We start from the raw sequence: 18482 nt of genomic DNA on the forward strand, positions 1-18482 counted from the left end.
CTGTTGAATTTAAACTACCGCGTTCGTTACTTTTGGCGTTTCTTTATTTTCGCAAAATACACCTAGCACTTAGTTTCAACCGTACATATAAATAAACAAACTGTCACATTTTTCCCTCGCGCTAGGAACTGGGTGGGACACAAAAGGATCGTTTAATTTTACACATATAAATCTTTTTTTTTTTTTTGTAAAAATACACATAATGGTTTCTCTCTCTTGTCGTTCTTGCTTTCACCTTCTTGCTTGTCCGATTCTGATCTAACTCACGAGGTCCTTTTTAAAACCCAAAAAACAAAAAAAAAATCCTTTCTCTTCCCTCATGGCAATAGAGTGCACACCCCCACCCTTCTAGCACACCAGCATAAAGTTTAAAGCACAACTACCTCCCTTTTTGGCGCACACTACCACACTCTGTCGCCCTTCCGTTTCGTCTCGTCTCAAACCCCTTTTCACGATTAATTTAAACAAAACAGCTTTGTTTTTCTTCTCTCTATTGCACAGCCTTTTTGTGAAAATCGCGGTTTTTTGTTTTGTTTTGTTCTTTTGTCGCTCGCTGCTGTACCACACCTCACAACGACACCACCTACCCGCCCTTGCGAGCCCTTGGTCTAATATCATTCGGTGGCGACGAGTGGGAAGGGGAGAAGCGTTTCGAGCGAAAGAGGGAAGGGATGATAAATTAATCGATCGCGTTCGCGCTAACCTAAAGAACCATAACACACACGCACACACCACCATAAATCACATCTCGGTTAAAAGTTGCCTCTTTTGCAAGCTGTCTTAAGCTGTGTACGAATTATTATCTCTTGGTGTTTTTTTGTATGATTTTTTGCGATTATTTTTTACACTTAAAAATTCTCCACACCAGCAGGGAGAATGGTATATTGTACAGAGAATGATTGAATGATAAAAAGAGAGTGTGTGTAAGAGAGAGAAGAGAGATAAAATAAAAAATAACTCTAAGGATTAAAATTAGCTATGCACCATTATTACGCGATCGTCTGATCATGCCATCTTCCGCGCTTGCAGCTCATCCTCAGACAATCTGCTTGCTCGATTCCACAAAAAATACAACAAAATACTCTAGGTACGCTTCCGGTGGTTCCATACACAACGCACTACACGCCGTGGATCGATTGAGCCTCAGCTGACCGTCACCAGCAAAATACGATAGGTTCCTGCCTACGTGCAAAATACCTTTCCTACTAGTTCAGCGCTTGCAGCTATTATCGTTACCAAACACGTGGCTCCTCTACTAATCCGCGCTCTGTAGGCGTGTAAGTGTATGTGTTTCTCTCTATGTAAACGTTTGCTAAGTCTTTTGATATGGTGAGAAGTCTCCGCGCTTTTGGTCCCGCGTATCTTTCTCTCTCTCTTTCTCTCTCTCTCTCTCTCTCTCGTGCCAATCGAGTGTATGAGCAATTGCACACGCGGGGTGGTCGGTTTGCTCTCTTGGCGTCACGCTTTGGCTTTTGAAGCTTACTGCCTCCACCGCACCATGGCAGGCACGCACGGAAGGGAGCGGTGGGGCCACTGCGCCACCCCAAAAAAAGGTAACTTTGGTCACTACTAAATGGTAATATCATTCCGGTAACACGTTTCCGTTGCACGATTTTGCTTTCGTGGGAGTGCCAGCGGCCCCACATTTTGTCTCGTCCAGACGAGAGCCGGCAGCAGCAGTGTTAGTAGTAGTAGTAGTTGTTGTAGTAGTACTAGTAGTAGGTAAGGCACGCCCGATTCTACTTTGCCTGCGCCATTCACGCGTCGGGCGCGCGCGCCGCTTGGGTTTTCTGTTTCATGCCATCAGAAAAAGTCTGGCTCTCCGACAAACGATTTACATCTCGATCGAGTAGGACGAGGGCGGTTTGCTCAGCAGCAGGGTGGCCGACTCCGACATCAGGCTCGTCTGCTGGTCCGCTTCCGGCTCGAGCGAGGGATCGTTAAAGTCCGCCGACAGCTCCTCGATTTCGACCTGCGAGCATTCCCACGGGTTGATCGGATACTGGGACAGTGTGTTGGGGCCTCCGCTGGTACCATTGTTGTTGTTGTTGTTGTTGTTATTGCCGCTCATGAGATGATGGTGGTTGCCGCTCATAAAGACGCTGGGATCGATAAACTCTTCGATGTCAATTATATTGTCACCACCGTACGAGTTGGCGTAGAGGAAATCTGGGCGAGAAAAAAAAAATGTGAAAAAATGGCGGAGGATTAGAACAAATCAAGCAAAGTTAACCACAAAAAATTCAATTGTTTCCGCACTAATTACACATGCCATAATATAATAATTACATTCAATTACCAAAAGCCCCAACAATCATTACAATTAAAAAAAAAACATAAATAACATACACAACATAGAAATTGGTGATAGAACTAGAAGGTGCATTGGTGCAGTGTGTGGTTAGTAGAAAAAAGATAATACTCTTGGGTGTTTTAGACTAGTGTTGGGTTTCATGAATCTTTCGTTGAGATTTATTCATATGAATCTTCAGTGATGAGTGATTCGAATCACGAATCGAATCTTCAAAGATTCATGAATCTTTAAATATTCACGAATCTTCAAGGTACAAACTATCCGGGTGCGTGGTATTGCCAAGAAGTCTCGAAAGCCTGTATAGGCTGCCATGACCACGTAGGTTGTTACGCCAAGAAGAAAAAGACGAATAAAAAGCTCAATTCATTGAAAGTTTTGAGATTCATGAATCTTTCAGATTCAGATTAATTGAATAAATTCAAAGATTCATTCTGATTCATGAATCTGAATCAGATTTACCCAACACTACTTTAGACACCGCGAGTGGGGAGTAGAAGTTCTGCAAAATTTAAAAGAAATTAAACACATTAAACACAAACAACACGACGCTTCGGTATTTTGTACTATACTAAGAGTAAAACAGTTTTTTTTGTAACAATCTCCCTACAAAAACAAACAAAACTACACAATTAGCAAACGAATGATACATGTGGGATGGGATACACTTGGTGAGGGGGAGGAGGACATACACAATGTGCCATGGTGGACGTCCAACTATAACGCTTCTTCCGCCCAGCAGCAGTACCTGGCTGTGTCGTTTCCCAGTCGGTATCGAACTCCAGCTGCTGGTTCGCCTCGAGCTCGTTGGCCGTTTGCAGGGCAGGATTGTCGCTTTCGCTCATGTCGAATATCTCCGTCACCTTAACCTGCGTACGTACGAGATCGTTCGATGAGATATATATGGGAAAGGTTAGAAAAGGGTTCGTCGCTTATAATGCAGGAAGCGTCGCGCCAAACAACACGCGGCAACAATTACCTTATTGTCTTCGTCCATATAGTAGTAAGCGTACATGGCGTCGTGGTGCGACGACACCTGCAGGATGTGATCGAACGTATCGAGGTCGCCCATCGCCGAATGATGCCCGGCGGAGCTGTAGCTGGGGGTAATTTCTTTGCCGAATGGTTTGCTGTGAAAACGGGGGGAAGAGTTTTAGCGGTTAGTAGTTTATGTGTCACTTCTTTTCAAAAAGCCTCGTACTCGTACGACACTTACCCGTCCTCCATTCGCATGTCGATGATTGAACTGCGATGGCTGTGCTGATGGTGCTGCTGCAGCTGCTGCTGCTGCTGGCTCTGGTTGTACTCGGTAAGCGCTATCTGGCATTGGAGGTTCGCGGTCAGTTGCTGCTGCTGCTGCTGCAAAGAGAAAAAGCGCAAACTCCCCCGGTTCAAGCGGACACGTGTGCAAAACAGTTTCCTTTTCGCCTTACCTTCTGTCGCCGTCGCACCCGGAGCAGGATCGTGTTCAGGTTCTTCAGCACAAACTCACTCATCGCCCAGATCTGTTTGCCTATCGACGGTGCGGCACCCATCAGCCTAAACGGGGTGATACAAGGGCATAGTTAGCATACACATCTGCAGGCAGCTGTCTGTTTTCCAGGAAGAGGCCTTGAAAGCACTTTAGCAACGGCAGCACACACCCGAACGCCCACCACCAATACACAAACAGGGAAGGAGTATATACAAATGGGGAAGGACGAAGACACACAGGCAAAAGGCACACAAACACAGCGCGTGGTTGCGAATTTTAAGGGGCCGAAAAAAAGGTTAACATTTCTCCGGCCTACGCTTACCGGTACGCTAGACGGTTCTCGAGCTGCGCCAGGAAGCGCATCCGATCGGGGACGGCCAACGTTGCCAGTCTGTCGAGAGGAAACGGAAGGGGAACGATCGATCGAGACGGGGAGGAAGAGGAGGAGCATACAAAATGGTTACAACATTTGGTACGGTGGTGCTGCTGTTGGTGGTGCCGGTGGTGGTGGTGCTGGTGGTGCCCAACTGTTGGACGTTCTGTCGGGCAGACGACATTGCCGAGCACCTGGTAGCGGAACTGTCGCTGCTCGATTATGCCACCAACGATACTAAGTAATACGGTGCGAATAATTTAGCGGGATTGAGGAAGGAGAGGAAAGGACCAGAGACGGGAAGGGCGGTTTTGCGGTTAGTTACGAATTCTACTTCAACTACTTTAGCGGTGTTTGTGTGTGTGTGTTTTGGAGGTGGGTGGGTGAGGTGTAATACAGGGTTTCCAGGGGTTCTCATAGTTTTGGGATGCTTCCTAGACTCTTTCTTATGGGAAGCGAATTTCATATGATGAAAATTGGACTCTATTGGACCTTCTTGGTCAGCCTATTATTGGATTTGGGAAATTCTTATTGGATTTGTCCAACAAGGATGCTATAGAGTCCAATTCCCATTACATTAAGTTCAATTCACATATGAAAGAGTCAAAAAAGTGTCCCCTAAGCTATGAGAACTCCTGTAAACTCCTGTAATGCGGAAGAGGCTGTAAAGCGTGAGTGTTGGTGATAAAAAACGCCATAAATGCAGTTTTTTTTCTTAACCGATTGATAAAGCTTTTTGACATCAATCGGTTGATTGGGACGCGAAACAAAAATGGACACACAAAGGTAATGGGGTGGGGCGTTTTGGGGTGCAACTGGCAGTGAGGAAGTATTTAAGCAAAAAAAAAAAAGAAGCAAACGACCGGCGCGCACACTTACTTCGTCAGCGTGGCACACACAATGTCGGCGGGCAGGATGGCCGGCAAGGACAGGGCCGTCAGCAGCTTGCCGCCCCGGTGCCGAAACACCCAGTTGATCAAACCCTTGTTCGCCTGCTCGATGTACGTCTGGAACACGGTCAGCACATTGTCCGGCATGCTGCCGACGAGCGCATTCTTCCGATGCTGCGTACACTCCTGGCACTCGCTACACTCCGGATCGTACTCCTCCAGGATCTTCTCCTCCAGGCAGGCGGACGGCTGCTCCGCGACCACGAACGTCGACTGCACGGCCAGACAGCGCGTACAACTGATCAGATTGTTGCGGTGCAGAAAGTTGAGCGCATCGTCGAAGCCCTGCTGACAGAACGAGGACAGTATTTCCGGCTTCGGCGGGAAGAGGATGCGCCCGAACCGGTTAATGTTTTCCTTCGACAGCTCGATGCTGGTGTTGGCCCAGTTGACGTGAAACATCTGCGAGCTGTTGTCGCGCGGGCAGATGTCACTCTCGCCACAGAACGGGCTGACCGTGACCGTGTTCTCGTCCAGCGTGGGCAGATTGTCGGAGAACGCACCGTCCATGTAGCGCACGCCGTGGAAGCGGGGCGGCAGCAGGCCCGAAAACACCGGTATGAAACACGCACACAGTAGAGCCTGGGGGGGAAAAGGCGAGAAAAAAGGTCACAAAAGGAGCACAATAGAGACAGTTCTTGGAAGGGCGGATGAGCGCTTACCTGCAGTAGATCCTCCCGGCTGTTGAACTGCGACACGATCACGTTCTTGCCGTCGTACACGCGGGTCAGCGAGATGTGCAGCTTGCCGTTGACGCGCTCGTGCGCATCCGGCGGCAGAAACTTCTGCAGCCCCTCCAGCAGGCAGGTCTGTATGTTGAACCGCGGGCTGAACGGTCCGAGCGAGTGTGACCGGGCCTCGTTGACAACGCGGAAGAAGTCTGACGTCATTTCACCTGGCAGGGGAAAGATGAAGGAAAAAAGGGTTTATTATATTAGTTTGGATTAGAGTTTACAGTTTGGGATGGTTTTGGATTTTTCCCTCTCTATAACTTCAGGATAGTGTGACCCCCCGGTAGCGCATGCGCAATCAAGAGCCCGCGAGCGTTGCGCAACTGAGCGCAAGGTTAACCACTTGAACCTGACACACGATCTCGCAGCGCGTAATAATTATAGCACGGGCGAGAAGCAATCGGTGCCATACACACACACACACACGGCAGAACGTGTTAGTAGGTGTAATTGATAGTTTACTAGTCAGTGGACTTTAGCACTAGAAGCAACAAGTGCTAGGTTTAGAGCAGGATGAAGTTATCTCGACCCCGAAGCAAGTAGGACGCGCAACACATTCTTCCTGTTTTCAAGTGGGCAAGATAATTGATTGCGCACCTTTAATGACGTCTGATCGGTAGCATTAAAGCGCATCTAATTCCCGGTAATGGGTTTTTTGCTTGCCCCAGGCTCCTTCTACCTTCTCACAAAGACCCTTTTTTTGTCCAATGCAGCACAAATGCATCGCCCAGTCCGTTTTTTTCTTCTTTCTTTTCCCGTTTGCTCGCTTTTGTTTTCGAAAGTTTCTGTCGACGTCATGCAACCCACCATCAAGACACACCTTTTTTTCGTTCGTTCGTCATCTTCAGGTTTCTTTCAGGCCCTTTTACCTCTCTCTCTCTCTCTCTCTCTCAGCATCCCCTTCATCAGCGCGCGGTGCAGTCGACTGGACGGGCCTCCAAAAAAGAGGCGAAAATCACCAACCCACCACCACCAACTCATCGGCCAAACGTGCTTTAACGCACAAAAAAAACCGGGTCTTTGCCACCAACACGCTCCCTTCGGTTCCCTTTCCCGCCCTACAGAAAGGGCCGACGTAACCGGCCGAGCTCGAGCGAGAGCTGCGAGAGGCGCTGGTGGTGGCGGATATTTCCCAACATAAGTCGGCGCGCATAGATTTCGACACCGTCGGGAGCTGCCGTCCGTTCGTTGTTGTTGTTGTTGTGTGGCTGGGGCCGAACGATCACGCCATACCGTCCCGCACCTACATTCCCTTTTCATGCTTCTTCCCTTCCCGCTTTGGCGCATCATCTGCGGCGTGACTCATACAAATACAACCAAAAAAAGGGCCCGTACGCACTCTACACACCCTTCACAACAGTGGCAGTGGAGCGCGCGCGCGTGTTGGAGAAGTTTCTAGATACCGTAACGGGAATGGGGCACACGTGCTTCTCTGTATGTGTGTCCCGGGCGGGAATTTAATACGATTAGATTTTTGGAGGCCCGTCTCCACGACTGGCATTTTTCAATAGACCCCCAATCCCTTCCCGTTTCGTTAACGGGTGTCAGTTGTTTTTTTTGCGTCGCAGTTAAACACTAAAGCGTGGAGGGCGGCACGCTGATGGGGTGAGACACGACGAACAAGATAAAATCTCGAGGTCACACTCTAGACCTAGAGGGGACCGTGTGTCAACAACACGCCCGGGACGAGCCCTTCGTGCGTCGTGCGCAGAGCGTCGCGCACGCACGCGGGTCAGACGGTTGCCTTAGATTGGCCGAAATTGTGTATCCGGCTTACGCGCGGAAAAGGGGAGATGGAGGAGCTGGCAGTTTTTGGAGATCCCAAGACTGGGGAATATTGCGCATCAGACTGGCTTGTTGATGTTGTTGTTTGGTTTTGGAAAGTGCGGATGTTTTTAATTGAACACAGAGCACGATCTAATTCCGGCAAGGTTCGCTCTCTGATGTTTGTAAATATCGCGCACTTGTTTTTCGCTATTTTTCTAATAATAAAATTGGCAAAATTTCCCGCCCATTCATCGTGGTGATAGAGGAGGTGGCGGCCCCCAGGTGGTGCTATTTTAAATCTAATCTATCAACTACTAACGTCATCAACGTGAGCGTTTATATGGAAGTTTGGCATAAGGGCGGATTAACAAGTCTTCCGACTTTCTTGCCAATTAAGCGTGATAAAACCCAAAACTCACCTCAAGGTCATTGGCGACGTTTGCCAAATCTAATCATTATTTTGCAAGAGATTAAAAATGAAACAACGAACTAAATTCCTATTTATTAGATCGAAATATGACCTGCAACCTTGAAATCAAAACAATTGAAGAATACTTTTCTAGGCAAGATAAGACATCACACTAAATAGACAAAAAGAGCGTGTGGTCCTTCACCAGAAAACCCCAAACAACGCGCACTTGGAACACGAACTCCATCGCGTTTGCCGCGTTTTCAATGCGAATGTTGACGTCAATGCGGTGTGCGCGGGGAGTTCTTATCAGCAGCCCACCACCAACCAACAAGTCCCTCGGCATAGTGAGCTTGCGGCGCTCTCTTGCCAGGAAGGAAAGTGTTACGAAACGGCGGACAGCATAACAAACTTCAGTAAAAACGAAAAAAAGAAAGAAAGAAACATAATTCACCAACCACCAGCAGCATAACGTGTCGTTGGGATCATCCGAGTTTCGATCGCGTCATAACAACACACAGCGAGACCCTGGGGGTCGCGCTGCTGTCGGGGTCAGTAGGATCATTCCACTACACAGCTCGTCCGACCGAGACAATCGCTAAACGATGTCGGCGGGAGTCAATTAGGTCACATTTTGGAGCACCATTCCCCCAGGGGAACCTTAGGGAACAACTTCATCAATGGAGAAGAGGCTGCAGATTACTGTTTGATAAGGATCAGCCAGGATGGCTTTATTTTGCTACCAAAACTACCATTGTGTCTATATTGGGAGCAGCAAAGCATTCGACCAATATGATCATCCCCTTTGATTAGTACGACTACTTTCCCGCGTGACACACTACACTATCTCGACTTTGTGTTGCTGAGACTAGTGTGCTAACTAAGTGCTGGCCTGCTGGTGGGTTCTTTGTGATGCCGACACGTTTTTCCAGGTCAACCAATAGCCTAGCTCCTGATAAAGGGCACACCACACTAATAGTCGGAGCCTCTGTTGAGCGCTGTTGTCTCGGCCAAAATCCCAAGGCACTACCACCACATCACAGCGATGACTCGTGGGTAGTAGGTTTGAGCAAGCAAAGGGTGGTACGGGATGTATTGTTAGCAACATTGAATTGATCAATCGACAGCGTCCCCACTCCCACTTTCTTATCGCCCCGGCTGTTCGCTGGTGTAAGGCCGATGAGGCGATGCACTAAGAGAGGCGAAGCAACAACAGCTGCCTCTAATAAACATTGCATTTTGCTGGTGTGGTGTGCGTGTGTCGGTTGGCTTTCTATTGTAGCTACGCAACAACAAATCATGCCATCAATTTGCGTCACACACGGCCGATCCAGGCGCTTTTATAGGGTTGGCGGTGAAGTTGCACGCCGATTACGCTTGGTGATGGTCTCCTCTCTCTCTCCACCGGTTTGCCTTTGTCTTGGGGGGGGAAGAAGCGTGTCGAGACAAGCAGGAAGTTTGCATTCGGCCACAGAGGCAGCGTGCTAGCGTGCTTAGTGATAGAAGTGCAACGTGCAGCAGCACGAGCGTACTGGCACATGTCGTCCGTTGTTGCAAAAATTGGTCGTAATTGGACACTGACTCATCTGTCTCGTGGGGTACGGGCAAAGTCCACCGTGGTTCCTGTCACGTGGCCGACCACTGGAATCACTGTACAAGTAGAACTAATATTCCTACGCTTAATTCTTGTTGTTGTTTACACAATTGCAGAGGTATTGGATCTTTTGAGCACTCTTACACCTCTAGTCTACGCTTAATTCCTACTCCTAACTCTTAGGCTACACATGTACTGTCGGGTATGGTTTGTCCACTAGCGGAATCTGTTAATAGATCATAACAGAAACTGTACTGTATCCAGACCCGGACCAGGTTCATGTTTCGTTTCGAATCCGGAACAGGTCCAGGTACAGTTCGAGGAAAGGAATTAAACCTGGAGCTATTTCAGAAGCGGTATGGGTTCATAATAGGTTCCAGGATCGGTATGGGTTCGAGATCAGTTCCTGGACCGGTATTGGTTCAATATCAGTTTCGAGACTGATACAGGTTCATGAACGGTTCCTGGACCGGTAGGAGGTCATGATCAGTTTCAGGACCGATATGGGCTCAGTGTCGATTTTCGGACTGGTACGGATACAGTATCAGTTCCTGGACCGGTATAGGTTCAACATCAGTTTCGAGACTGGTACACGTTCATGAACGGTTCCAGGACCAGAATGGGTTCACTATCAGTTTCAGATTCGAACCAGGTTCATGTTTAATTTCGAATCCGAAACAGATCCAGGTACAGTTTCCAGAAAGGAATCAAACTGGGAGCTTTTTCAGGAGCGGTAGAAGCTCAATATCAGTTTCGGGACCGATATGGTATCAGTATCAATTCCAGAACCGGTATGGGTTCATGATAAGTTCCAGGATCGGTATGGGTTCAGCATGAATTCAAGGACCGGAATAGATTCAGTATCAGTTGCAGCACCAGTATGGGTTCAGTATCAACGAGAACTGTCTTTATAAATAGCACTCACGCAATGTCACCATGCGTATGACCTCAACCGCAATGCTGCCCTTCGTCGTTGTTAATCTCCTTCCCACTCTATCTCTCTCTATGGCTTCCACTGCCACACCAATGCGAAAGAAAGGCGCAAAGCGCGTGGTACCAAAACAACTTGTTTACAACAATCTTGTCCGCTCACCCGCACCAGAGAGAGACAGAGCGAATAGAGCACGTGGTTTTGACCTTGTGCGAAAAATGTGCGTCGCGTTGGCGCAATTTTCGCCAAATTGAGCATGCTTGCGGCCATGTGCCAGGCGGATGATGATGGAGGCACCGACATCTGCACGTGAGTGAGCTGAAATTGTTCCATCGAGACAAGTGAAAGGGCCACAGCACTCACACGCAATCTTGTTGCCGTATTGGGCAAACGCGTCCGTCCGATGCCATCATCTCTCGCCCTCGCCATGCTGCATCATCATATACAGCTAGGCTAGACAAAAAGGCGAAGTAGGCACAAGTGTGTGATACCACCGTCACAAGGGAAAGTGTTTCGTGAGCGTTTCATGCGGCCGGCAACAACAACAACAACAACAAAACAGCCTTTATGACTGGTATGGCTCAATGCAACCGTAACTGCATTTGTTAGCCGATCGTACACGATGATCTCGACTCTCACGTGGACATGAGGCAACACACACACGATCGCGTAAATCGCGACAATTGAATCATTTAGACATATTTTCGGCCTTCCACGACGCCTTCCCTTGCGTAAACGCTTCTAGAACTGACCTAGCAGCGAGCAGGTTGCGTTTAATTAATTCCACATTGCTGGCTGGCAATTGAGTTGTCGCTACGGAGACCTAATTTCTGTGTTGTGCTTTGTCTCTTGCCCGATTAAAACTGTGTCACCATACAGCGCGGTAAGCAAGCAAAGAGTAGCATAACAAACTGAGACGCCTCGGAAAGACTGCTGGCCGAACGGCAACAAACAGAGCAACAATACACCACACACACACACACATTGGCCAACCAAATGCGGTTCCCTCCTCGGCCGTTCTTTTGCTTTGGACAGGCCGATTACGCGAACGAGATGATAATGTGCGGAAGCAAATGCACGCCGCCGCGCGGTTCAATAACCCAAATAAACGCGCCGCAACAATTGCCTAAGGATTTGCCGAGGTAAAAACGCTCGGCGGGTGGGAAAAGATGCTCCCAAAGGTCGAAAACATTCCACCCAAAACCCATTTAAAGAGGGGGGTGGGGGGGGGGGGCAAAAGATCTATTGCGTCCCTGCTCTCCATCGAATCACGTACGTACAACATTGCCCGGTTCATTGCTGATAACCCCCCCAGCAGCCTTATATTAATTGCACCGAGAGGTTCGCTCTAGTGAAGGAATGGCAAACTAGGCAACTCCGTACTCCAGCACACACACACACAGTGCGCTGTGTCCATTAAACGTCCAACAGTCCCGCATCAGTCGCGTTGCGTTTTGCGTCATAATCAACTCGGTACACCCCTTCGCTCGGTCCCTTTTGCTTGCGACACGACCGCCGGTGGTACTTGATTTCTGGCGCCCGAATTCTAATGCGCAGTAAGCATTTCAAGGTTACTGAGGAGGTTTGGTTGGGAGGGGGAGGGGGGGGTTTCGATTATGCGATGCGTTAATTCATTTTCAATCACTGCCCAAAATCGCATTTCTTCGGCTTCATCCTCATCAACATTGTCACGGGCTGTGGTTCAATTCAACAACGCACAAAACCCGCTTAGCAGCCGGCCCAGCGTCATCGATAAGAGAGGAGGCAGGGAAGGGGTACTCTGATAACGATGTCTATATTTCCTTCTCGAAGCGCATAAGTTCCCCTACACGCCCACACACAGACACACACACACACCTGATCAAGCCCGGGACGTGTCCAAAGGGCATTGGTGGGCTTTTTTCTGTTCGTTTTGTTTCGAAAATCCCTCCACCACCTCTCCAAAGCCTAGTGATCTCATCGCTTTGTCTTAGTTCCGTGTGTGTGTGTGCGTGTGTTTGTTGGGACGAAGGGTTTGTGTTGAAATGCCGATAAGGATTACGGCACGCGACGTCAGCCGTGAACCGCGAGACGCTTATCTTTCCCAAGTTTCCGAATTGATTAAAAATGGATTAAATTTCATCCCAAACCCCCTCCCCCTTTTCGTTTCGCGGCGGTATTGATAAGCAGGATCGCCGCCGATTTGGACCGGTCCGGGTTCAGATGCAACGGGCGCCCACCCGCGTTCCCAAGACAAAGAACTTGCACTTTCAACGGCGCGACTCATCGTGCTGTGTGGCTCTCCGGGATCTTTCTTCCGCGCGGCTTAATTCATGGCGGCAGCAACTCAGTGCGCGCCCTTATTGTTTGGAGCGGGGATTTCGGTCCAAAGGCCAGCTTGAAAGGCTTCTCAGCGCGCGCGTTAACATACACGCCACTGTCTGGTGACGAATAATCTTCCCCTTCCCACTAAAGCCGCCTTCCGGGAAGCATCGACGCCCGGGACACGTGTTTCGAGGCTAAACAAACCAGCGATTGTGCTGTTGCTGCTGCTGCTGCTAGAGATCGATAGAGATTGACTGTTTGGACTTCTATCGCTCAGCGCCCGGGAGTGGAAAGGGGTGATGAGGCATGGGCAAACAGACCCGGACTTTGACGCCTGTACGGCCTGAAGCTCTTGACATAGCGTGCCGCCAACTTCAAACAAAAATTGCATTGTCAGTGCATCAAAACGCATCAAAAAGGTCGTTGCCAGCCAACGGGCACATCCCCATTTTCTTTGTGAGTCTGCCCCGGGCTTTCAGTGACGGCAGACGGGGCTCATAATCGCTGTCTCTCCGGCTTCTAACCCTCCACACCTTCAGTACTTTTCCGCTCCTACAAGTGGTGCGGAGAAGAAGAAGAAAAAACGCCTTCATTAATGAGGACAATTATTAAGGGGTAGAAGAAGTTGTTAAGCAGATTTTAATGCACCTGAACAACAAACTGGACATTGACACCGACACACACACACTACCTGCTCCATGGGTACCTCTTCTTTTTGGTGTGGCTTTAATTACCCTTAATTTCCCATCACGTCAATGCCACCGAAACCGCTCATGCCTCACGTTTGCACGTGCTCCTCTTTCCCTCCCAGTTTTTGGGGCGGCCTGCTAAGCTGTAAAGGATTTTGTAAGGATTCGGCGCTCGGCAGCAACACGGGTACTGCAACTTACCCAGCGGCATGTCGCAGAGCAGACAGCAGGCGGCGAGGGCACCGGCCGATGCACCGCTGATCCGGTGCAGCAGCAGATGCGGCGCGTACTTCTTGAACGCCACCGCCACACCGACATGGTAGATGCCGAGGAATCCGCACCCGGCGAACGATAGATTCATCTTTGGTGGTTGCGAAATTTGTTGTCGCTGGCGTTGCTTTTGCTGGTTTCCTCCTACCACAATCACCAAGAAAATCTATCCTTTTTTTTTTACTTGTTTTTTCTTCTTCTAAGGCTTTACCCAACAAAACAAATGCTGCTTTGTAGCTTTAAAACTTTATAAACACTCCGCGCACTACACACACACACACAGAGACTGCGTTCGTTGTCTACTTCGGGGTTCACACGTGACACACGGCCCACAAGTAGTATTTACGGCACACCTCAACCCCCTCAAACCACACTCCTGTTGGAATGGAATATTTCCGTTTAAAGATGATTATTTTTCGCTGCACTTGACGCTCGGAATGTGAATGATCGCTCACGTCCTTGTGGGGGTGTGTTTTGTTCAGCTATTTTCTTTCACTTCACAATCAACCACACACACACACACCCTCACGCACTGAAACGAAACCTTGTCCTTGTTTTTCCGATGTCGGTGAAATGATTTACATTCTGTCGGCCCTAAAACGAGACAGAAAGAGAAGAAAAAAAGGCGGAAAATTAGTTTAGAATACCAGGGCAGGGGAAAGGGGATTCTGTGCTGCAGCTCTTTCCCTTCACACACATTCAACACACGGGGGAGAGCAGTAAACAAACAAACCCCTTGGCCTGCTTGGACGGTGGAAAATGTTTGAAAGGGAAACACGCTAAAACCGCGGTTGCTGCGCGGGAAAGGTCGTTCCGTACCGTGTGCAGCGGGGGATTGATGATTTGTGCTCCAAACACCAAAAAACCTTCGCCACCGTTTAGATCGCTACCAATCACTTGAATTGGTGAATTAGTGTAAAAAAGGCCGTAAAAAGGGGGGTCAAACACGGCTGGAAAGCGGTTTCGAACGTGCGAGCGTGCTGTGCTGTGCCGTGTACGTACTCGCGCTCGTCCGGAAGTAGACTGAAAGCTGACCGCTAGCTGGGGTCGCGGTTTTATACCACCTACCCGACCGTATTTCACCCCTTGCTGGACCGACCGCCTATCGCCCCCCCCCCCCCTTCTCCCCCCGTTGGTTTACTTTGCGGTCAATCGTACCAACACACACACAAGCATGGAAAAGAGGGAGAGAGAGAGAGAGAGAGAGAGAGAGGAGAGAGAGAGAGAGAGAGAGAGAGAGAGAGAGAGAGAGAGAGAGAGAGAGAGAGAGTCCGTATACTGATTGTGGGGCCGGTTGGAAGTGTGATTGACATCACCATCATCGTACGACTCTCGCGTGGCCCGGGGGGAGAGCCCGTGGAGACTTTTTCTTCTTCTTGCTTTCTATTGCGTGAATTTGCTCTTTTTCTCGCTCTCTCTCTCTCTTTCCAGATTTTTTTTTGCTGTATGTATGCAGTTTTCGTTGCGTTCCAGGGCGCTGTGTGTGGGTGTGTGATGTAAACAAAAGCCCTTCGTGAGAGGGCTTCAATTCAGCTTGAAAGTTGCGTTTTTTTGCTTGCTTGCGGGCACGAGTGTAACAGGTTGCCTTCGGGAAACTCACACACACACACACCAGCAGCGCATTGCTTATCAGCGTTTTTAAAAGGCGAAGAGAGAGGGAAATTGAAGAAGGTGGCGTGACCATGTAAAGTGCAACGGAACATGCAAACCATGCACACACGCACACACATGGAGCTGCAAACAGCTGTTGCATTGGCTGCAATAATCACATTCCACACAGAGACAGCACAGTATGCGCGCCTTTTTCGTTTTCGGAATTCCAAAGAAGCATCACAAAGCAAACTCCGCAAACACACACACACACACACACACACGCACACACACCTGACCCGCTTCTGCACACCTTCTAACGCGCACGTACGCGAAAGCGGGTCGGCCGAGGGGCCCCGTTTCCATGGCAACCGAAAAAGCGTATTTGGCGTGCCGAGGCCGTTTTCCTCCTTTACCTGCTTCCGGACACAGGAAACTTTCCACGCACACACCCCTCTCCTACTGACTCCGGGAGTCCATCCGGGGCGGGGTGTAAAATTGCTCAAAAATCGTTACAGCGGCGGGCGAAAACAAAAAACGGCGCGCACTGTACTGTATCTGTGCTCTTCTCTCTCTCTCTCTTTGCAACATGCCGCGCCGTTGTAAGAGCTTCTCTTTCTACCGCACGCCACGCACGTGTGCACGCAGGATGTGTAAGCAGCGTTATCCTTTTTGTAACGGACGTTTTCTTCTTGCTCGCCTTTTCGCTCGCCTCGTGCGCGCTCTCTCTCTCTCTCTTTCCTTTTGCTTTTCCGTTTGCAAACCGTTTCGCCTTTTGACGGCGGCCGCCGCCACACACGGCTGTGGCCGATTTTATTTTACAACCTCTCGCACACACACACGCATTAATTTGTACCGCCGCAAAAAATCTTCCATCGGGCGTTTTGTTAGCTCTTCTTCTGCTTCTACTCCACGCACCTTTACACAGCGCAATTACAAGGTGTGTGCTATACCTTGGTATTGTCCGAGCTACAGTGTGTGTGTGGCCAGCCCTGCCACAGTGCGTGCTGTTCTAATTCTCCCCCCCCCCTTTTGATAAGAGATGACAATTAAACGATTCGCAAACAATGACAACCTCGGCTTGCACCACACCGCAACCACATCGTATACGTACTTGTTTGCACACACTGAAAGAAGCTATCCTTGATCGTGAACCCGTCGTTCGCACATCACGTGTAGTAGTAGTATAATCACCCGGCAGTGTATAATTGAAACAAACAAGATAATCAAAAAAAATGGCACTACGCTCTTTCTACGGCTTGGTAGATGGTTCCTCTGTTTAGCGCACGTACTCTATACACACACCGACGACGACACACCCAGTGTTGTTTTTTGTTTTCTCTACGCGAGCTCGCTCTCGGCCGACCCGTTCTGTCCAACTGTTTGCTACGATATGAGAACGCGGCGTTGAGCAAGCACGCACCGCAGGCGGAGAAGGGCTCGGTCGTTCGGTATCGGGCCGGAGGGGAAAACGGGCGCCCGTGTTTACACGGTGGAGTTTTTGTTCGACCGTGGTTGCTGCCGCTGACGGTTGGCGGGGGACACGGGATGTGTGCTGTTGGCTCTTTCGGGCACGGATCAACCGAACAATGTTTTGAAATGACCGTTGGAAATTAGAACAAATGACGAATTTCAACAGATTCGTTTGACGTTTTTCGTTATGAAGGAGTTGTTTCAAACTGTTCTATCGAAATCGAATCCATCAGCAAAACGGTCTTGAATGTAGAACAAAGCACCGAATAATTACCTGTATGTGTGTGTGTGTTGTGCTCGATGCGTCATCAAGTTCTGCAATTAGTTTAGAACACGATTGTACTATGGATTGCATACTTTAGGGCGAACACTGTTTTAAGTTGTCGGTTGCATTGATATCGTCAATTGGAATTTAAATTGTCGCTACATGGTACAGCGTATAACTTGGTACAGTCGTCAACTCGCACGACTCAATAACCTGCCCGTCATGGGTTCAAGGCCTAGAATCAGCCGTTCCCTCCCCCGCATAAATGACTAACTAACCGTTTTTTGTTTCTGTTTTCAGAACGTTTTTTTTATACATCATTTTTATTCATCATTTTCAACACCCATCATATACCATATCTTTCGAGAGCGAACTCACTATTTCCTTGGTACATATTGATAGCACGTTGTGATATGAAAGAACCGACTGTATTCATTTCTTTGGTTTATACTTGAAGTAAAGCTGCTAGCAGTACGTTGACGACCGTTATGACAGCAACAAGGATTGATATGGCTATGCCCATCCTTGGTACAATCTTTGGATAGCTCTAAAGAAAAACAAAATGTTGACAAAGATTAGAATCCTAATAATTGTCCACAAACCAAATGCATAAAATGGTACACACCTTCATGATGATGACACCCATCCCCTGCATGACCTCCATCACAAGCGAGATAATGACCAAGGAGATGCACACAAAATATGTTCTAGACTTTTCATTGTACGTTAGCAGAAGACGCAACTGGTTAGCATTGGCCGTCAGCAGGGAGATGTCCAGCGCGCTGGACACGATGCCTTTCGGCAGATGACGACGCTTCGGTGAGGCGGATGTTGTTGTATCTTCATGATCAGACGTTGAATCCTGTTCGTCTGAAGTGCCAAGTGATTCCAACGGAATATCTCCTTTTTGTACGCATACAGTTATCTTAACGTCTGTTGGACTTGCACACGCATCGATTGCGTCTGCTGCGAGTACATTAGGCTCGTCCATTTTTTCGACGATTTCGATCGCCTCTTCCATTGGATTTTCGATTATCTGATCCATTACGAATATTCTGTTGAATAGTGTTTCGAATATGGTTTATCAATACTAGATATGCCTCCGACCTTCACATTGGATTGCTTCGCACTCAACCACTTTCACCAACTTTACCTAAATCTTATAAATGATGCCTTTTGCGACTAGCACAAAACGTGACTGCACCTAGCTCCTTTTACGTTAGCGACACAACTGAATAACTGTGTCACGTTCAAGACACGTACGAGTAACGAATGATCCATTGGATTCAATTATCAAAAATGATATGTTGATCTACCTAAGTCTAGTTAAACTTATGTGTTTTTTTTATTA

At 48.6% G+C, this 18482-nt stretch overlaps 2 protein-coding genes across 7 annotated transcripts; both read right to left on the bottom strand.

Moving 5' to 3' along the window:
• Nucleotides 1-161: 161 nt before the first annotated feature.
• Nucleotides 162-16773, bottom strand: LOC121600506 (1-acylglycerol-3-phosphate O-acyltransferase Pnpla3-like). Of its 5 annotated transcripts, none has more exons than XM_041929163.1 (10): nt 16508-16773; nt 13735-14397; nt 5771-6003; nt 5038-5690; nt 4108-4176; nt 3745-3850; nt 3528-3670; nt 3291-3441; nt 3060-3180; nt 162-2169 (listed from the first exon to the last, which is right to left on the bottom strand). In XM_041929163.1, the coding sequence occupies exons 2-10, from the start codon at nt 13892-13894 to the stop codon at nt 1835-1837; spliced, it is 1971 nt and encodes a 656-aa protein (XP_041785097.1). In that variant the 5' UTR covers nt 13895-14397; nt 16508-16773; the 3' UTR covers nt 162-1834. The 5 variants fall into 5 exon arrangements, with proteins under 5 accessions (XP_041785097.1, XP_041785098.1, XP_041785096.1 ...); XM_041929164.1 differs by having other exon boundaries at nt 16686-16749; XM_041929162.1 differs by lacking the exon at nt 16508-16773 and adding an exon at nt 14623-14841.
• Nucleotides 16774-17431: 658 nt separating this feature from the next.
• Nucleotides 17432-18388, bottom strand: LOC121600509 (ninjurin-1-like). 2 transcript variants are annotated; one of them, XM_041929169.1, is made up of 3 exons: nt 18285-18388; nt 17757-18186; nt 17432-17678 (listed from the first exon to the last, which is right to left on the bottom strand). In XM_041929169.1, the coding sequence occupies exons 2-3, from the start codon at nt 18174-18176 to the stop codon at nt 17577-17579; spliced, it is 522 nt and encodes a 173-aa protein (XP_041785103.1). In that variant the 5' UTR covers nt 18177-18186; nt 18285-18388; the 3' UTR covers nt 17432-17576. The 2 variants fall into 2 exon arrangements, with proteins under 2 accessions (XP_041785103.1, XP_041785104.1); XM_041929170.1 differs by lacking the exon at nt 18285-18388 and having other exon boundaries at nt 17757-18278.
• Between the last annotated feature and the right edge of the window lie 94 nt (nt 18389-18482).

This window comes from Anopheles merus, chromosome 3L, assembly GCF_017562075.2.
Source record: "Anopheles merus strain MAF chromosome 3L, AmerM5.1, whole genome shotgun sequence".
NCBI classification, from domain to species: Eukaryota; Metazoa; Arthropoda; class Insecta; order Diptera; family Culicidae; genus Anopheles; species Anopheles merus.